Source organism: Asterias rubens, chromosome 10, assembly GCF_902459465.1.
Source record: "Asterias rubens chromosome 10, eAstRub1.3, whole genome shotgun sequence".
NCBI classification, from domain to species: domain Eukaryota; kingdom Metazoa; phylum Echinodermata; class Asteroidea; order Forcipulatida; family Asteriidae; genus Asterias; species Asterias rubens.
The window spans coordinates 5,967,207-5,987,784 of record NC_047071.1 but is presented as its reverse complement, the minus strand read 5'-3'; the positions used below and the strand labels follow the sequence as shown (position 1 = coordinate 5,987,784).

Sequence of the window (20,578 nt, the reverse complement as noted above, 5' to 3'; positions counted from 1 at the left end):
GATTCAGAGCACCCATCAGTATGCTTTCAGAGCACCCAGTGTGAATTCAGAGCACCCCGAATGATTTCAGAGCACCCAGTGTGATTTCAGAGCACCCAGTGTGATTTCAGAACACCCAGTGTGATTTCAGAGCACCCAGTGTGATTTCAGAGCACCCAGTGTGATTTCAGAACACCCAGTGTGATTTCAGAGCACCCAGTGTGATTTTAGAGCACCCAGTATGCTTTCAGAGCACCCAGTGTGATTTCAGAGCACCCAGTGTGATTTCAGAGCACCCAGTATGATTTCAGAGCACCCAGTGTGAATTCAGAGCACCCCGAATGATTTCAGAGCACCCAGTATGATTTCAGAGCACCCAGTGTGATTCAGAGCACCCATCAGTATGATTTCAGAGCATCCAGTGTGATTTCAGAGCACCCAGTGTGATTTCAGAGCACCCAGTGTGATTTCAGAGCACCCAGTATGATTTCAGAGCACCCAGTGTGATTCAGAGCACCCATCAGTATGATTTCAGAGCACCCAGTGTGATTTCAGAGCACCCAGTATGATTTCAGAGCACCCAGTGTGATTTGAGAGCACCCAGTGTGATTTCAGAGCACCCAGTTTGATTCAGAGCACCCATCAGTATGATTTCAGAGCACCCAGTGTGATTTCAGTGCACCCAGTGTGATTTCAGAGCACCCAGTGTGATTTTTGAGCACCCAGTATGATTTCAGAGTACCCAGTGTGAGTCAGAGCACCCATCAGTATGATTTCAGAGCACCCAGTGTGATTTCAGAGCACCCAGTATGATTTCAGAGCACCCAGTGTGAATTCAGAGCACCCAGTGTGAATTCAGAGCACCCAGTGTAAACTCAGAGCACCACGTATGATTTCAGAGCACCCAGTATGATTTCAGAGCACCCAGTATGATTTCAGAGCACCCAGTGTGATTTCAGAGCACCCAGTGTGATTTCAGAGCTTCCAGTGTGATTTCAGAGCACCCAGTGTGATTTCAGAACACCCAGTGTGATTTCAGAACACCCAGTGTGATTTCAGAGCACCCAGTGTGATTTTAGAGCACCCAGTATGATTTCAGAGCACCCAGTATGATTTCAGAGCACCCAGTGTGATTTCAGAGCACCCAGTGTGATTTCAGAGCACCCAGTGTGATTTCAGAGCACCCAGTGTGATTTCAGAGCACCCAGTATGATTTCAGAGCACCCAGTGTGAATTCAGAGCACCCAGTGTAAACTCAGAGCACCCAGTATGATTTCAGAGCACCCAGTATGATTTCAGAGCACCCAGTATGATTTCAGAGCACCCAGTGTGATTTCAGAGCACCCAGTGTGATTTCAGAGCACCCAGTGTGATTTCAGAGCACCCAGTGTGATTTCAGAGCACCCAGTGTGATTTCAGAGCACCCAGTGTGATTTCAGAGCACCCAGTGTGATTTCAGAGCACCCAGTGTGATTTCAGAGCACCCAGTGTGATTTCAGAGCACCCAGTGTGAGTACCTATGTGTACATGTAATGCCTACCTGTTCTTTCCCAACATGAGTACCCTTAGTGATTTCAAGGCACCTAGTCCTGTGATTTCCTCTAGATGGTTGTCATAAAGGTCCAGGAAGATGAGCCTCCTTAGGCTTGTCAGGTGCTCTATTTTCCGGATACTGTTATGCTGGAAGTTTAATAACCTTAGATGGTCTTCTCCTTCTAGGATAGGGCAAATGGTCAGCCTCCTCCTGTAAAGTAAAAGAATATGTCTGGTCTCTGAAAATTGTCTTTAAAATACAACTCCAGGTGTGGCGTGTAAAGGCCTAGCAGTCAAGAGCACCGGACTCAAACTCTGGTGTTTCTGATCAGCAGAGTTTGTGTTAAAGTCCCGATCGTGACACTGTGTGTCCTTAAGCAAAACACTTCAACTTGATTTGCTTGGCTCTTCGAATAGAACATAATGCTGTTGGTCCTGTGTGCTGTGTAATGCACAAAAAAAAAAAAAGTGCACTTATCAAGAAGGGAAGGGGTTCACTTCAGTGTTTCTGGTTTGATTGGCTGCAAATGCGCCAAAGCACCTTGTGAACCATTACGTGGTGCTATGTAAAAAGGAATAGGCCTCATACTTCAAATGTAATTCCACATACCTACGAAAAATACTGAGCATCACTGAGTGACGGAATTCGGCGCTACATAAGAAGCCACTATTATTATTAAAAAATTTGCAAAGAGTTTAAAAGCAATGGACACTATTGGTAATTACTCAAAATAATTATTAGCATAAAACCTTACTTGGTGACGAGTAATGGGGAGAGGTTGATTGTGAGAAACAGCTCCCTCTGAAGTGCCATAGTTTTCGAGAAAGCAGTAATTTACCACAAATTTGATTTTGAGACCTCAGATTTAGAACTTGAGGTCTCGAAATCAACCATCTAAACGCACACAACTTCTAGTGACAAGGGTGTTTTTTTCTTTCATTATTATCGCGCAACTTCAGTGACCGATTGAGCTCAAACTTTCACAGGTTAGTTATTTTTATGCGTATGTTGAGATACAGCAACTGTGAAGGCTAGTCTTTGACAATTACCAATAGTGTCCACTGCCTTTGAGTGACATGAGTGAAAAGAAACTTAAGATCTACAGGAGCTTAGATTGGCAGAATTAAATCAAACCACAGTTAAAATATTTAGGGTAATAATACCTGTCGAGATTGAGTCTGTCTGGGTTAGCTGCTCTTTCTTCTGGTGATCTGTATATGATAGGTATACCTGGAATGGATGGACTCTCAGCTATCATCACCTTATCACCTGCAATCACAGAGTAAGTGTTTCAATTAATGGATGCTTTTATATTGATTTGGGAATCATACATCTATCTAAATCATCTCAGTTTACCAAATAACCTTGAAGCAACAAGTCTGTGAAAATGACACGGTCATTATGACAAGGATATCTGAAATTAGGATGTTTAGGATAAGGTTCAAAGTTTAAGGTTCAAGATGTTGGTAACCCTTGGAGTTATAGACTCCAAGGAGGCTCTGGATCACAGTATTTTCAGCACTATAGAAGTAGATCAAAGAGAAGCCTTAGTTAGCCTCAGTGGGTAGAAGTTTGCCTCAGTGATTATGACGTAACAATTACAGGCATGATATTTGACCCTTGGAAACAAATAGGAAGATGTTATGGGTGAAGGCCTGACATTCATGTACGAAAGGTGAAGGCTGTTATGAAAGAATCTGGACTTACACACTGGAAATCAGGTTAAAGTTTAAAATATATCTTGGCAGAATTAGGAAGTGTATATTGTTCCATAAATTTGAACTTCTTATCAATAATTTGTCATGTTATCTTCAAACCTAACCATAGAGGACTTTCACAAAATACATAAAGGAAGACAGTGGTAGCACCATAACAAGTTATGCATGAACTTTCACATCAACAACTTCATTGGATGCAATGAAGAGGACAAGCCAAGTACATGCAATAAAGTTACAGGTGAATGAATTCAATAACAAAGGATGGAGTAGGTGATTTAAGAGCATCTTTGAAATCCCTAAGTTTTTCCAAAATCAAATGTTAAATATCTTGCCGAAAATGGATCACAGTGTAAATGCATGCGAATACCGGACACTTAGGCACCTTGCAAACTCGGCAGCTGCAACCTCGGCACCTCGCAACCTCACAAACTCGGCACCTTGCAAACTCGGCACCCACTCGGCACCAAGAAAGTCGGCACCATACAAACTCGGCACTGACCTTTTTTTGACCGACAAACTCGGCACCAAGCAATATCACTCGAAGATTCAATATAAGTAAACGCTGTTAATGGCAAAATCACTCGTTATGGTAGCTGATTAAACCGCTTCCAAACTTCCCAGAAAATTGGGGTGAAGTTTGTTTTCCACCTGGAAATTTAATTACTGTCCACCGTGTCTTCATGGTTCTGCAATGAGTTTTTAAAACGCTGTTTTTTTTAATAGACTAGACCTAGCGGGCCTAGGCTGAAATGCGTCCATGTTAGTGAAAAAAGTGCATGCCATTTAAAAAAAAAAAAATTTGGACTTTGGAAAATGTTAATTAGCGTTTTATTTGGGGTTTTACTGGCTTGTTGCATATAACAGAGCGTGATTTGCCGAAAGGCGCCGGCTATGATGGAGGCTAAGATTTTCGTTTCCTGACGGCTCGGCGACAGTTCGGTACGCATGCACTGACTTCAGTGTTAACTAAAGTCGCCCTATTTTCTGGTAATTTTGGTTACGAAAATAAATGATATTCTAATAGTAGTTTTATAACTAGCAACTTCAACAGGATCAAGCTTTTTATGGCAATGTGGGACCACTAAACTTTTACATCAAATACTGAGGCCAACCACGCAGCATGCGCCTGCAAATTTCAAATTATTATCAAGAAAAAGTAAATAAAAACAGAATGATGTACTCACAGGTAAAGATTGTAATGTTAGCAGCTAGTCGAGAAACAATGAAGAAAAAGTAGAAACAGTAATAAGGAAAGAAGAAGAACAGTTAAGGCACTTAATGGACTCCTTTAATAATTGTAAAAGACTAGTTTTCTCATATGGTGTATCCCAACATATGCGTAAAATACAAAATCTGTGGACATTTTGACTCAATTGGTCAGCAAAGTTGCAAGAGAATAATGAAAGTAAAATCAAAATATTGCTGCACAAATTTGTGTTTAATCATATGCCTCAAAAAGGCTTCAGGCCTGATGAAGCCTTTTCATTTGAGTGAGAAATCAAGCGTCTGAAAGCACACAACTTCGTGTGACCCTTTTTTACAAGGGTGCTTTTTCTTTCATTAATATCTCACAACTTCGACGACCGATTGAGCTCAAATTTTTACAGGTATGTAGTTTAAGGTATATGTTGAGATACACCAACTGTGAAGACTATTGACAATTACCAATAGTGTCCAGTGTCTTTAAACATGTTTTTTTATTTTTACAATGATCATTTCATTCACACGTAGTACTCAAGACACCTTTTTGTCAATTTTTTTTTTCTTCTGGATTTTTAAAAAAGGTAAGTTGCAACTTAAGGCATATTTCTTCTTTCAGTAAAAGCAGGTCAAATGTAGATGTAGAAATTGTAGTTTGTATTTTTTCTATGGCCTGTCTATAAGGGCTATATGTTGAAATGAAATTGACAGAATGAGATAATTTTGTGTGGTAGCTATCACAGTCTGGCCTAAAATTTGAGGATAGATCTGATAAAAACCCTTGAGATCTAAGGACTAGGGGACTTAGCCCGGCTCGACAAGTTACAGGCACAAAAGAAAAATTTTATATTTCTTTTGCAAGCTGTGAAAAGATGAAATAATAAAATAAATAAATTTTAAAAAATTACATAAATAAAATCAAATAAATATAATATTTGATACTACATGTTGACTCCCTATTAAGTGAGAGTTGTGCAGCAAATGTTAAATACACTCTTTGAAACAAATAAATCCACAAATGTTAAGTGCAAAATTTCAGAAATCTCTCTTGTGCAGACAAATATCAAAAGTGCACATTACACACAGTTGGTGGTGTTTAAAACTATAAGTGTGACTTTGAAGCGGGTAGTTGTGCAAGTTCATAAATCCAGAGTAGAGCAGAAACTGCAGAAAGCATGATTGATTAGAATACCTTGTGGTGTTTTAGCACTAACAGAGTCTTTACTCTCACTACTGAGTCCAACTTTAACAGATGACATATCTAGCACTTGGTGCATTAACAGTGAGCAGAAAGCAAAATAAAAAGAACAGGTATACATCATGCAAACTATAACAATCCAGCAAGTGCCAGGGTTGTAAAATGATTGTACTACAAATGATAAATATGTAATGCATGGAATGCTCTTGACTTTAAGACAGTTTGGAAAACAACAAATAAATGTATAACATGCCTTTAACTGTACTGTACTAAAAGGGTACAATACTAACCATGAACAAATCCAAAGACAAACAATAACTTGTAAATTTAATAAATACATAAACTACAGGTTGAAAGGACTAAAAAAACTCTATGAAAAGCTTGCATACATGTACATTAAAACTTTGTTGTGCGTGCCTTGGGCAACCATGCGGGGATAAGACGTGTGTTATAAGCGTCTTTATTATTAATATTATTATTACCACTGCCATTTTTAAGTGGCGTTGGAATTAGTTTATCTTTTTTTTTTCGCGAAAATTGAATTAGCCGTTGCAATTAGCTTTTTTTAACATATAATGGAGGTCAAAAACTAAAGAATGGTTTCCAGTACTAGCTCAAAGAAATAACTTTTGAAGAGTTTTATAAAATCCACACAAGGTGGTATTAAGCCACATACACAAGGAATGTTAATAGTCCAACACACCTTGCAGGAAAATACTGAATGTTAAAGCGCTTTGAGCGTCACTGAGTGACGAATATGAGCCCTGTAATAACAAGCATGACTATTGTTATTACTTATTTTTCTGAAAACTGCGATAATGCAAACAAATATATATATACGTATATATATATTTTGCCAATAAAAATGTGTAAGTTTCCCAATGTTGGTGTAATAAAATCTGAATTAGCATTCATTGAGGGAACGAGTGAGGCTTAACTGATACATGTATTCATACCTGGGATATGCATAGGTCCCTTAGGCTGTCTAGATTGCACAGCTCCTGCACTGTGAACCTGTCGAGGTGATTGCTCGATGTATGGGTTATTACTACAATCCTCTCTCTGTCCCTTTAAGTATTGGGATGACACATTCTCTGGTTGGGCAAGGTCTGTCAGCTGGGTTGCATAGGCTGTGGCTGGGTGATGGACTTGGCGATGTTTAGGTGCATTACGGTGCTCAGTAACTCCTGCTGGTTCAACAAAATAGATATCAAATCATTTGTATACCACTATATGTCACATTTACACATGGGGCACAGTGCACGCCCATCCTCTCTCACATAAAGTGCTCTGGATTCCCACTAGAGGATATTGCACAACAAGGTTGTAATGTGAATTTTCGCTTGTTTTTGCGCAATTTACCTTTTGAAGGTTTTGGGACATTTAAAAAAATCACTGGTGGTTTTTATAAAAGACAGTAAACTTGTAATTAGGAATTAAGATAACAATTATAATAAAAACATTTAAATTTATATCTTTGCCTTAATAACCATGGCAATCGTTGATACAACCTTGTTACACAGACTACACACAGTTTTAGATTAGTTGCACAAACCTGAACGTGTGCAACCCTGTGTGCTCAGTAATATTAATTAACTATGACGTCAAATTTTTTTAATGACCTGTATCAATCTACTGTATGTAATTACTTTTTGGAAAAAACACTCACTTTTAGAGTTTATTCAGACAAGAATAAAGCATCTATTTCACAAAAACTGTAAGATATTCCCTTGTTACACTGAATGGCCTAACTTCAACCTATATTAATTTTGACAGTCAACCCTAATGTTAGAAAGGAATTGTAGCAACATGTACCTGAGGGATAGGTAGCAGAAGAATGACGTTCATGACCCTCTCCTTCTCTGCCTAAAGGTTGGCTGTGACGACGTCCTGATGCTGGATGACTACTACTACTGGTGTACTCTGACAGTGAGCGGTAAGGGTTGCTGTGCTGCTCCCTTGCAAAACGGAAATCAGAACTCTGAAAAGAGAAAAAGATTAGTTTTCAAAAACCATTGGAGGCGTTGCATGGTGGGTTGATAAGGGTTTCCGTGTGCAGTAAACGTTGTGTGGAGTATCACAATCATCATTCAGCACAGCTGTATTGGTCGTTGTAATAATGTGAACTTACCTGGCCCAATTTCATGGCTCTGCTTACCGCCGAATTCTGCGCTTACGATCGTGATTCCCCGCTTACGTTCAAGCGCCCAATTTCTGCGCTAGCCTTGTAAGCGTAAAATGCCTAGTAACGTGAAGTACGCACGCGCAGAAGCCCAAATTCGCCGCTAAACCGTGAAATACGCTTGCCGTAAACACAGAATTCCCTGCTTCCGTAAGCGCTGATTCTGTGCTTACGGTAAGCAGAGCCATGTAATTGGGCCCTGTTCTTTGTAATCATTCACCCTTACATTGGATGATTTCATAACAAGGAATAAACTAAACCTAATCCAGTAGCACATCATAAAGCAGGATTATTGTAGCAGATGAATATGTGAATATGCTAATGAATTTGGTCTGCTCTCTATGATAAATACAAGATGAAACAATCATAAAATAGTTTGAAAAGCAAATTGCCCTTACTCAAAGCTGAGAAGCTGACTACAACGTGTTTGAGCTGCTGGCATGCAAGGTGGGTGCCTTTGCCAGCCAGCCACATCAACCTATATTATGTTTTTGGGGCACAGCCACAAAATCGAAAATGTTAATTTTTTTCCTGAGGGAAGAAAACCAGAGTGCTTATAAAAAACTCTCTTAGCATAGGAAAGAACCAATGCACAACTCTACTCACACATTATGGCCTCGGTCAGGAATCAAACTAGCGCCACAGTGCATCAGTGGTGAGACTTGAGTGCTTTACTAACAAGTCACCCATGCCATCCATGTGTACAGGTTACATAGTCTAGTCTCTTTCTTAAGCCTTAAATCTGTTTCAATTTGCATTCTCAAGAGTTTGAGACAATTGAGAAAACTTCCTTTACAGTTAACATGGTAAATTCACAATTCAAAACCAAAACAACTTCTAAATTGACTTCCCGCCCCTTTTGACAAAGAATTCAACTAAATGTCTACAGAATAGAAAGCAAAATGTGTAGCTGTGGCTATGGTGGGTGGAATATTCTAATGTGGAATGTAATAGGGTTCTCCTCAGGCTATCTTCAGGAACCCACTTTTTGCCGAAACACGCTGAATTGAAACAAGGTCTTTGGAATGTTTTTGACTTAGTGTTTATCTCGGTTTTAAAAGCCCTACATGTACTGTGCAATCTGGATCATTCTCAAAATGGTTTTCTCTTGGTGCTTTTTGTGAAGAAAAAAGTATTTTTTTGCATTATATCAGCACAAAAATATCACATCTCGGCCCAATATGCTACATGCTACATGTACGTATGCTACTTGCGTATGGTGAAAACCCTGTATGTTGTACTGTGGGTAATTCATATGGAGCTCATGCAAGAGGCACATTTAGCTTTCTGCTTTGTGGAGACGAAATGATACAATGTACTTTCTTTAACCCAATCCTACATGAAGTATAGCCCTCATCCAGTTTTTCCAAACAGTGTTGTAAGACATGTATGAGGCCACATCACTCTGAAATCAATTCACACCACAAATGGAGTTGTCAAAACATACAGCTGAAGCCATCCTGTGTGTTAGTATCAAAGGTTTGGTGTGATTAGTTAGTGTTTCAAGGCAGACACTCAAAGACAGGTTCTGGGTCAAAGGAGAATAGAAGGGTTAAAACATCATTATTTGCACATCAAAATAAAATTGCTTACTGTTTGATTTAATAACAACATACCACTGGCAATACTAAGTAATAGTAAGTATTAACTTAATATTTGCCTTCAATGTTGTACTGAAAATTACTTTCTTTAAGTGTCAGATCTTTTCAGTTTCGTTTTCTTTTTGTCATACATAAATATAGGTTATTTTTGTTCTAAATTTGACAAAAGTTTTTATTTTCCCATGGTGATGTCAGTTGTGATGTCACTGATTATAGTTTTAATATGTTTATTATTTCACAGAGAGCTTTATCCTCAGAAACCATGTCTAAATTCCCTATCACTTTGGTTCTTTAATATTGAGCCTCTGGTTTGAACAGGAAGCAAGGTCAAATCAGATCTCACTCTTCTTTGAACTATTACATACTCGAACCCCAAACAATACAAAGATTCAAATTACAAGAAGCTGCTTCTTTTCTCTCTTAAAAAAAAAAAATTCAAAGCATTATTAGAGACTCTACATTATGTGACGATGACATCAGTATTTGAAAAGGCCATGAACCAAACATTATTTATTTACACAAACCATGTTTGGTTTCCTTTCACATATCTGCACACCCAAAATTTGAAAAAAACTTTGTTTAGCTTCAACTTGTGGATCGGACTAGACTTGAGGTTAAAGTTTGTGGGCTGTTTTACAATGTTTTAAGAGCTTATTCACTGAAAAACACGTCAAAAATTTACTTCATGGGTGTTTTTAAGTGTTTTGTTTTAAAACGCAGAGATTAACAGTGATTGGTTATATAGATTTATCACAGTAATTTACAAATCTGTAGACATGCAGAAATTGCTCCAATCCAATCAGACCGCAACACAGTTTTTGCAACAAGCGTTAACAATATCAAACTTTGATTTAGTATATAATTTTACAGCAGATGACGCCATCGCCATGTTTTTAACTTTTGAGTATACATATACACACTAAGTAAAAAATATTAAAGTCTATAAAAAGTGAATGTTAAGTTTCTACTTGGCTTTCTTACAGTGCTAGTGTCAGAAACTTTGCCAAGAAGGTTCAGTGGACAATGGTGGAAAACAAACTAAACTAGAGATAGTGATTGTTACTAACAATCACAGAGCTGTTCCGGTAATTTTGCTTAATTTCAAGCTTCAAGTAAAGATCAAATTAGGTACATCGTTTCCTTTCAAAAGTCGCAAGTGTATCGAATTTGCAAAAATTCACAAACATTACAACCTTATGACATAATCTGCAATGTCAAGGAGTCTATAAAATCGGTTGTGTAGATCTTGATATATAGTCCCACTTCCGGTTGACCCAGAAGTAGAGGTCAACTTGGGGTCACAGTTTTCCAAAGCTAATATTTATTGCCTAAGAGTCTACAACTGAAGTTTGAACATTAGCTTTGTACTTTTTTAGATATGGGTTCACTTCCGGTTGACCCGGAAGTAAAGGTCAACATGGGGTCAAAGTTGTTTCAAACTAACCTTGAATGCCCAAGGAGTCTATAACTGAACCAAAATTGATAATCTGTTGTATAGTTCTTGAGATATGGTCCCACTTCCGGTTGACCAGGAAGTAGGGGTCAACTTGAGGTCACGGTTTTTTAAAGTTAATATTTTATGCCTAAGGAGTTTATAACTGAAAATATTTTGAAAATCTGCTGTATAGTTCTTGAGATATGGTGACACTTCCGGTTGACGCGGAAGTAGAGGTCAACTTGAGGTCACAGTTTTTTCAAATTAATCTCCAACCCCCAAGGAGTCTTTAAAAACAAACAGTTGAAAAGTCGGCCGTGAAGTTCTTGAGATGATGCTGCAAAGATTTCCTAATTAATATGCATATGAGGGTCACTGGTGGTTAATTAATAAATAATTTTAATATGTTTTATGATAGGAATTAAGCTAAACATCCTAAAGCTTCCATTTGATATTATTTTACGTCTTTATAAAAACACATATTTAATTTGTAGGATACTCCTTTATTTTCCTACTCCTGCCGATAGGGGGCGCTCTTATGAGACATTTCAATTGCACGATTTCTGCACCGTAATTTCTGTATCTGACTCTGTATTTGTATGTGTACGTCGCAGAGACCAAAACTGTCACAAAATGTCAAGCTATAATTTCCCCTGTAGAACACGGCCCAGTTTTATGGCTCTGTCTGCTTCAACCAAACTCTGCCCATTTATTATACAACCACCATTCTCCGCTTACTGTGCAGGCGCTGAAATATCTGTACAATTAGTTCAAAGCAAAGATTACATATGATAAGTTTCCCCGCGCACAAGCAAAAATATCCCTGCTAAGCTGTGAAATATGCTTTAAGTAAACGATAATATCCGCGCTTCTGATGTGTCAATTCTTTGCTTACGCGGTGAAGCAGAGTCAAATTGGACCAGATTCACAAGATTTCCCCTCATGTACTAACAATCTTTTTTGACTTTACATGTTTGAAGTGTAGGCCTTACCAAACCTACTAACAGGGCAAAATTACAGGGTTCTCATGACCACCAAAGTCTGCGCTTACGATCACCATTTTCCGCTTTACTGTGATGTACAAGCTTGGAAAATAATGTGCGAACTTGGAAGCACACAAACAAAAGAAATCCCTGCTATTAGCAGTCTATTTCGCTTGACGTAAGCGCAGAATTCAATGCTTCTGCAGAGCACTGAATCTTTTTCATTAAGCAAGTTCCCATCATGACTCGACTAGTCGAACCTCAAACCTAACTACGACACTTGTCGAGATAAAATACAGATTCTCAAGATTTGTGCCGCTATGTGCCGCAAAGGCAATATTAATTATGTTGCGAATGGGTGACTAGTGAATTTTACTACTCGACTAGTCGCACCTCAAACCTGCCTACGACACTTGTCGAGATAAAATACGGATTCTCAAGATTTGTGCCGCTATGTGCCGCAAGGGCAATATTAATTATGTTGCGAATGGGTGTGACTAGTGAAATTTACTACTCGACTAGTCGCACTTCAAACCTAACTACGACACTTGTCGAGATAAAGTACGGATTCTCAAGATTTGTGCCGCTATGCCGCAAGGGCAATATTAATTATGTTGCGAATGGGTGTGACTAGTGAAATTTACTACTCGACTAGTCGCACTTCAAACCTAACTACGACACTTGTCGAGATAAAGTACGGATTCTCAAGATTTGTGCCGCTATGCCGCAAGGGCAATATAAATTATGTTGCGAATATAAGTAACACAACTGGTTCACCAAACAGGTAGTCGGGACAAATTTTTAATTATGTTGCGAATGGGTGTGACTAGTGAAATTTACTACTCGACTAGTCGCACTTCAAACCTAACTACGACACTTGTCGAGATAAAGTACAGATTCTCAAGATTTGTGCCGCTATGCCGCAAGGGCAATATTAATTATGTTGCGAATAGTAGTAAGCAACACAACTGGTTTACCAAACAGGTAGTCGGGACAAATTTTGTAGTCGATGTGTGGACACGATTATAACGGAGTAGAGAAAAACAGTAGTCGCGACTCAAATAATAATTTGTAGTCGCGACTTTAACACTAAAGCACACTAGTCGCCCCTGCCTACTTTTGTCACAAGTAAAGCACGGTTTTTCCTGCGAATGCAAATCAAATTTTTAAGTCACTGTTTTCGCAGTGAAAGTTTCGCAGGAGTTGAGCACAATTAGTCAACTGTAGCAAAATTTTTTATGCGAATTGTGACGTGAAGAACACATTCCCTGCTAAGCTGTAAAATACGCTTAGCATAAGCACAGTTCCCTGATTACGTAAGCGCTGCGATTCTTTCCTTTAAAAGCCATTGGCCCAGGACCAAACTACATAATAGCTTTTTAAACACAAAAAGCAGCTTAACCATGCCTCATGTTCAAGTTGTGAATCCAGGTATTCTGCTCAATTTCTGCAATTTTGTAAAGCAAAATGTTTTGCCTGTTTATTATAAGCAGCTCTATAAAACTGAGCCACTCAACCACCAGAGAAACGTCAGCATAATAAAATCTCTGCTTTTGTATTCCTGTCAAAGAGTTTTTGTTTGTCATGGTCTAATTTCCGAACGTAACGCGAAATACTGGAATTAGTTTAGGCAAATGGTCCCCGGCGCGAACAAGGTGACTTTACCCGTAAATAATTCCAAATCCCGGGCGGTCTGTTTTCGTCGTCCACGCTCGTCGGCTGAAATGAACCCGGTCCACGACGCACCATGCTCAGGCTTGTCAAATTTTGGGAACAAATTTAGACTTGTGCTAGTCGGTTACCTTAAGAAATCTATGTATATTGAACAAAAAAACGCAATAACACCGGTCGAAAATGGTATAAGGACTTGGTCAAGTTAACAGTTTTACAATTTTGACTATTCAAATCAAGTTTTACGCCGTACCCATGATCTTTGAAAAAACTTCCCCGGAAATACAGGTTTTTTAAAATAATTACACTGTTTCTATAAGTTCTGATGCTTTTAAAATGACCATCAATAACATATATCTTAATCTAAAGCAATTTTGGGAAGTGTACAACATGTAATTTAATTTTAATCGAACAAATTATGTTTTGGAAAGCTGGGTTTGTTTACACTTCAAGAGACATTGTGTTTGTGCACAGACACAAAACGTGCATTACATGACGTCATGGTGACGTCGTCCAGAATTTTATGTCGGAAATCACATTAACAGGACCTGACTAGTGTATAGCTGAAAAAAGTTTCAGGATCGGATGAATACTTCTTGAGATATGACTGTCACAAAATTGGCTAATTAAATATTCACACCCCTGTAACGTGAATAATTAATTAAGAATTTTAATCAAACGACATTTAAAAAGTAAGTCAAATCATAGGCTTTCATGTGGTATATCATTTACTTGTTTCTTATAATGGTAAATTAATATTATGTTATTAAGAAAGTTCATGTGTTAAGTCAATGGGTTTTTGGTAGAAACAAAGAATAATAATAATAACAATAATAATAATAATAATAAAAAAAAATAATAATCTGGACGAAAACAATAGCTGTTCCGACTGAAAGTTCGGAACAGCTAATAAAATAAAAACCAACAACAACAGGTGTTTGGCAGACGCAGACACTCAGGCTGAACACCTGAAAGTAAAACAAATGACAAGGTGTTTAGGTAAACAGTTAGAATCCACAAAATAGTAATTATAACAATTGTAATACATGTACATGTAAGAGCAGTTTGAGAAATATAAATACTTCAAAATGGTACCCTAATTCCACCATGTTTTCTTCACAATCAATTTCCCTCTGTTTACAAGAAGTATTCTGTCTGTACAATCACAGTGAACATGATAAATATGGTGGTTCTTATGAAGGAAAACATATCAAACTCCTTTTACATGAAACATGACCACTTGCAATGAATGGATCTTATATAAACGTTTCACTTGGATTCTTTTAAAATCTTTACCATACCCTGGGGGTTTCCTTATAAACTGAAAACTGCGCTATTCCACCTTTTAACCGTTTTTTGAACAGTCATAAGTTCAACCGTGGGTGTGGATATGTTTCAATTAGGGAAGGGACATAATTGAGAGATTTATGGGGTTTGGCACTTTTAAGCCAATCCTGAAGACCTATTTTTTAATAACTGTTTTCAACTAAGTACATTATACTCTCCTGATAGATTGTTAATGTATTATCCGAAATGAAAACTTGTAACCTAAACAGGTTTCATTTGTGGTTTACTTTTCATATCTTTTTAACTTTTTGGTGCTATTTGTTGTAATTGACAAAGTACATTGTACTTGTCCTGATATTTTGTAAATGTTTTGTTTTCTTTTGATAGACACTTTTTATGTAATTGTAACTTTAACAAATGTTTTGTATTGTGGGGCACTTTTCATAACTTTTTAACTTCCGTGGTGGGTGGTTTTAATTATTGGCTGGTCCATTTTGTGGTTTATATTTTAAGAAATCTTTCTAGGCTCTATGATTATTTTCTGCCTCTTGTTTGGTGCTATTTTAATTTGTACAGCACCTTGGGTCTAGTCATGGATGTAAACCTTTATACGCTTGTATTTATTATTATTATTTATTATTAGTAAACAATTAATAAATCAGAAGCTGTGCGTTGTGTGCAACAAAAGTAAACTTGTGCTAGTAGTGTTGGGTGACTATTGTACCTACATCATGAGCAGTCTTTACTGTAGCTTCTGAAGGACCCTGCTTTCTAATATTGGTTTTCTTTACTGACGATTCTTTACCCTGGGTAACCTGGGAAAAGGCACAATGATGTGACATTCAGGATCATCAGTCAGTTAGTAGCAAACAATGTTTTGTTTTTGTTGAAATTATACTACATATCTTGTGCATTGTATTCTTCAGCCATTTTGCCTCATTACCATTCTATACATGTATTAACTGTACAAGTACAGGGAACGCGACAAATATGCTGGAAAGAAATTGTGAACTTTAGAGTGAACATTCTCAATATTTTTGAACAAAAGAATTGCTTCAGAAATTGGTATGCATGTATAACACTAAACAAATAAAGTACTGTAGTTTCATCTCATCTCAGGTACTAAATTATGTGAAATGTTGTGCCGTTGGTTGGTTTCTGTACTACTTTGAACATTTGCAGGAGTTGAATCTACATCAGATAGGCCTACTTGTTGTAAATTCTGTTGAGGTTTGTGATTTTTCTAATTGCAAATATCTAAAATGTTTATCTGGGGGAAAATACAAATAAGAGTAAAGTTTGCTGTACACTAATGCCAAACAGGTAAGTGGGTCATGTGACTCACAAAAAATGTATTTGATAAGTTTGGTGTTTCATTTCATTTCTTTTTTCGGTTTTATTTAAAATACCAAACAAAGTCCAATAACAAAAATTCTTCAGTTGACTTGAAAAATAAGTGATGTAAACTAAAATGAATTAGAGATAAAATATTAGGCGTTATAATTGTAAATTCTATCAATTCTAGAAACAAGCTGTAGACAAGATCAGGGATGGCTAACACAGAATTGATACACAACTAGTGGGGCTGCATTTAAAAGGTAGTAATCTGATCATACCAAGAATAGATGACTGTTTATATCTGAAGATTCTTATAATATATGTAGACCATGAACCAACAAACTGTCCAATTAAAAACCCTTCACTCTATCATAGCATAGTAACTGTACTTGTTGACCCTTTGTGAGGACCATTAAAGTATTATTCACATTGTTCACTGCTGTGTATTGAACACCTGCTATCAGATACACCATCTGTATTGTCAATCATTAACCAATTAAGGATCAATCTGCAACAAGAGTTGCAACTGGGCTTTTCAAAAACAAATCCTGTAACACTATCACTATCAGTGAGTTGAATTCTACCCCCATGGTTGAATATTACAAACTGCATATAATATGTAACACAAAAAATAGGACCATTAATTGTCCATGACCAAACAGAGCTGTAAAGGCAATGTACATTTCCCTTGGTTTTTGGACCTGTTTTATTGTTTTAAACCTTGATATAAATGTAATCGAAGCTGACAATGTTGCAATCACTGAATCAGGGAGATTTTATACAACAATCAGGGAGATATTCATCAAAATTACCAAGCAAGTCAGTTCATACCAAGTAAGCTATTAAAGTCAGTATTTTTTTGAGAAATTACAATTTAAGTGTTGTATGGGGACATCAACTTAAAGCTAAGCCAATTTTTATAACATCTTGCAGACAGAACATTGCATACATAATCTGCACATTATATTTCAAATCTTTAAAAATTTGGTTGCATTCATTTTGCCCCCCAAAAATTTAAAATGTAGGGTATGTTTTGACATTCATTCTATCCAAATTTGCATTAGGTATACAAAGTACATGTATACCTGCTAATAAATGTCACAATACATACGCTAAGTTTCTTCTTTTTTTTCCCACCAATCGAACAGCCCAACAATACAAAATTAATGAAGTTTTGCGAATAAAAAACAAAATTTTAGGAGCTTTTCACTTAATTTCGTGTTGAATCTTCAGGCAAAAGTTAGAATTTAGAAGGAAGCATTTATGAGCATGGTAAACCATGGCCAATAATCCACCATGGCATATTGGACACTTGGGGAAAGGGGGATTTTAGGCATGAAATTCCAGTACCCTTTGTCCCTTGCCTATACTTAGCTACACGCTACGCAATAAATGTTCAAAGACAATTAGACATTATTTCCTGTATTCCCCCATCTTCCAATGGTATGGTTTTAAAAGCCATTTCACTGTATCTAGAAAGTGCCTAGTTGTTCAGTGATTTCAAGTGGTCTTTACTTGATTTAAAAACAATTGATAGGCCTACGCCCTACATGTATGTTGTCAGTGGTTTGAAAAAAACTGTAAAGTTTGATACTCTATGTCACCAACCAAATCCAAAGATTGCAATTTCAGACATGATAAATGTGAAGTGAGATTTGCAGTGACACCGTGTGTAAAATCTCTTTTGGTTAGTTGACCAGTGGCTCTGAGAAGAATCAGTTGTTTGTCAAACTATACCACAAATCTCACCTGATTGAACTCACACCATGCAAAGTTTTACATCCTACACTAGAAAACTGATTTTAATGAACAAAACAATGTGGAAAAAACCCTGAAATGTCTACTAAGAAAACCCAAGCAAACTTAGTATGTTGGCACTGCTACATACCTCATACATTCATGACCGAGAGTCGAGTTATCACTGGTATATTTATCATCATAATGTGCAAGGTGCTATTTTTGCTATTTACCAAGCACGCACGCGAATATTCCGCACTATGTGAATGCGCATGATAAGTACAATAGCGCCGTTACATTTAAAATACATCTCATTTTGGAAGCTAAATTTTAATAGTGTGTTACAGGATTGCAACATTACAACAAGCATAAAGAAAAACTATCCACACCTGCACATGTAGACCTACAAAATTAATACGTAAAACCACATGTTAAGAGGGTTATTCTCACCGATTGCTTGACTGGAGGAAATCGAATTGATCGTAAAGGTTTCCTCCGTGGAAACTCCATCACAAAGTAGACCAGACACTCACTTAAATCATTTCAGTGACACCACTTCACATGAAATGGTAGAATTATATGCACAGCACTTGCCCATAGACTGACACTTCTCAGTCTCAATCTCATTGATCTATTATGATGTGATTTGTAACAGACAAACAGTAAATTTGTTGTCCACACACTACACACTGGTCATGTTGGTTGTGCTGTGGGTCCTTTCTCTATGATAGGAATAACCTTTGACACTTTGGGGTGTTAAGAGCAGCAGAGATCACAAATCACAGACGATCAGCACAGATTTGTCATCAACTTGACAGGTCCAAACAGTTTTAAATACACAATTATTATTGGTGTGATCTTATCAGCGTGGAACAATACAGCAAGAAGGTTTTCTACACTGCAAAAAATTGTATTCTGGAAACAAGAAAAACATCTTATTTTGAGAAAATATTGTTTGTGTCATTCCCTTGAAACTGTTTCTAGGGATTGACACAAGAAATATTTTCTCAAAATAAGATGGGGTTTTTTATTTTAAGAATACCATTTTTAGCAGTGTATGTACATGTACATGTACGTGTCTGTCTTCATGTAGTTTTAGGTGCAGTACTTTAGCTGTACACACCTGCATGTACCCCTGATAGTAAAACACTTTAAGTTGATACAAGTTTGAAGGGCCATCCACTCAACAAAGCTTTTAAATTTCACATTTATCCCAATTTCATGCAGTTCATGATGTACAAATAGTGCATAACAACATGCATTGTACAACGCAGCATTCCAGCAGCCGGTTTCACGAAATGCTAGGATTAATCCTATCGCGAATTAGTGGTTAGGACGAGAAAACACGTCCTATCTTAGGATGGGTTCACTGCATCCTAACGCCTTCAGATATGGAACTTAATTCATCCCAAGTCATAGAGTTTGGCGAAATTGATAAGTTGGGAAAGACTGTTTTCTACATGTAGGTACATGTAGGCCTACACTTAAGAACACATCTGAACTGCATGACTCTCTTTACAATTAACAATAACCCAAGGCTAACATGTCTTAAACAGAATGTTATTTGCTAAAGATGTTGATTAAGTCATCATTCACAGAGGGCAATGTATTACGGTTATCAATATAGTCTGCTGTAGTGTTGTGTACAGTGTAGGTGAATTTTACTTCTTTTGCTCAAAAACACAATAATTTTACCTAGAAATACCTATATTACAAAGTTGTTTAGTCCCCAGGTAGCTGAGATGGAACAAATTTAAAGGAATTAATAAAATGGCCCCTGGAGTGAATAGGAGAAATAATGTTGGAAGTGGGTGTGTATCACCATGGAGGTAGAATTAAAACAGCGCTTTACACACCCGAAGATTACAAAATGATTACTAAATTGCAATAATTCTAAGGCATAAGGGAACATAGTACATTATTTTTCATTGTACTTTCATATTAATAACTTTTATGTAATTAAAACATATCTAGCACCCCACAGTTTCTTAGGAGCTACAATACACACTTGTGGGCTCCTTTTATTAAGCTCATACAACTACATTGTAAGTTACAAACTTCAGGCCGATTTGATCTTTTTGAAGCAAATGATTTAGTGCCCTTCAGACTGTCAGAAAGATTTTTACTGTCCCCACGTACACATATCATGACAAACCCAAATTAATTGGGAGTCCAATAAGTGAGGAGACTGGTCCTTGACAATTACCAATAGTGTCTACTGTCTTTAAACATTAAAGTAAGGTGGTTTCTTTACAAAGCTTCATGATTATTACATTGTATTCACTGTTATTATAGACCCAAAGATAATGATTTTGTGGGTTGTTTGTTTTCTTTATGGAGAAGGTCAGGTATTGTACACTGGCATGTGCTGGATTCGAGTGATACTTAGTATTGGTTCCAAGACCATTGGTGTTGCGCGGTCACACACAACCAACGTTCCGATTATGCACAGCAAAAACTGTACACTCTTGTAATGAACGAACGCTAGCGGGTGCTCTGTTTCTCTGATTTCCAGATCTCACCATGTCTGTGCTCACCAAGGTCTTGGATATTTGCAAATTGAAGGCGTGGCCAGACTATGTAAATGACTTTTAATGTATGCAATATTCATATCACGTGACGAATTGAAGATGACTATTCAAACTAGATCGAGTCAAAGGTCAATATGATCGGCGCTCTATTTTTGCCCCAGATGCATCGTGACATATTGTTTGC

General features: G+C 37.3%; 1 protein-coding gene across 4 annotated transcripts in view; it reads right to left on the bottom strand.

Annotated features, from left to right (window-relative positions):
• The window catches only part of LOC117295961 (leucine-rich repeat-containing protein 49-like), a 37,318-nt gene that overhangs the window by 8,980 nt on the left and 7,760 nt on the right, over positions 1-20,578 (bottom strand). The window contains exons 1-6 of one of the 4 annotated variants that reach the window (XM_033778776.1): positions 18,314-18,505; positions 7,445-7,610; positions 6,586-6,819; positions 4,416-4,439; positions 2,677-2,782; positions 1,520-1,723 (exon numbers count right to left, since the gene is read on the bottom strand). In XM_033778776.1, coding sequence (XP_033634667.1) covers positions 1,520-1,723; positions 2,677-2,782; positions 4,416-4,439; positions 6,586-6,819; positions 7,445-7,610; positions 18,314-18,373 — 794 coding nt within the window. In that variant the 5' untranslated portion in view covers positions 18,374-18,505. Of the gene's footprint in view, positions 1-1,519; positions 1,724-2,676; positions 2,783-4,415; positions 4,440-6,585; positions 6,820-7,444; positions 7,611-18,313; positions 18,506-20,578 lie in introns of those variants that run through there. The other 3 variants (XM_033778773.1, XM_033778774.1, XM_033778775.1) reach the window with 3 other exon arrangements.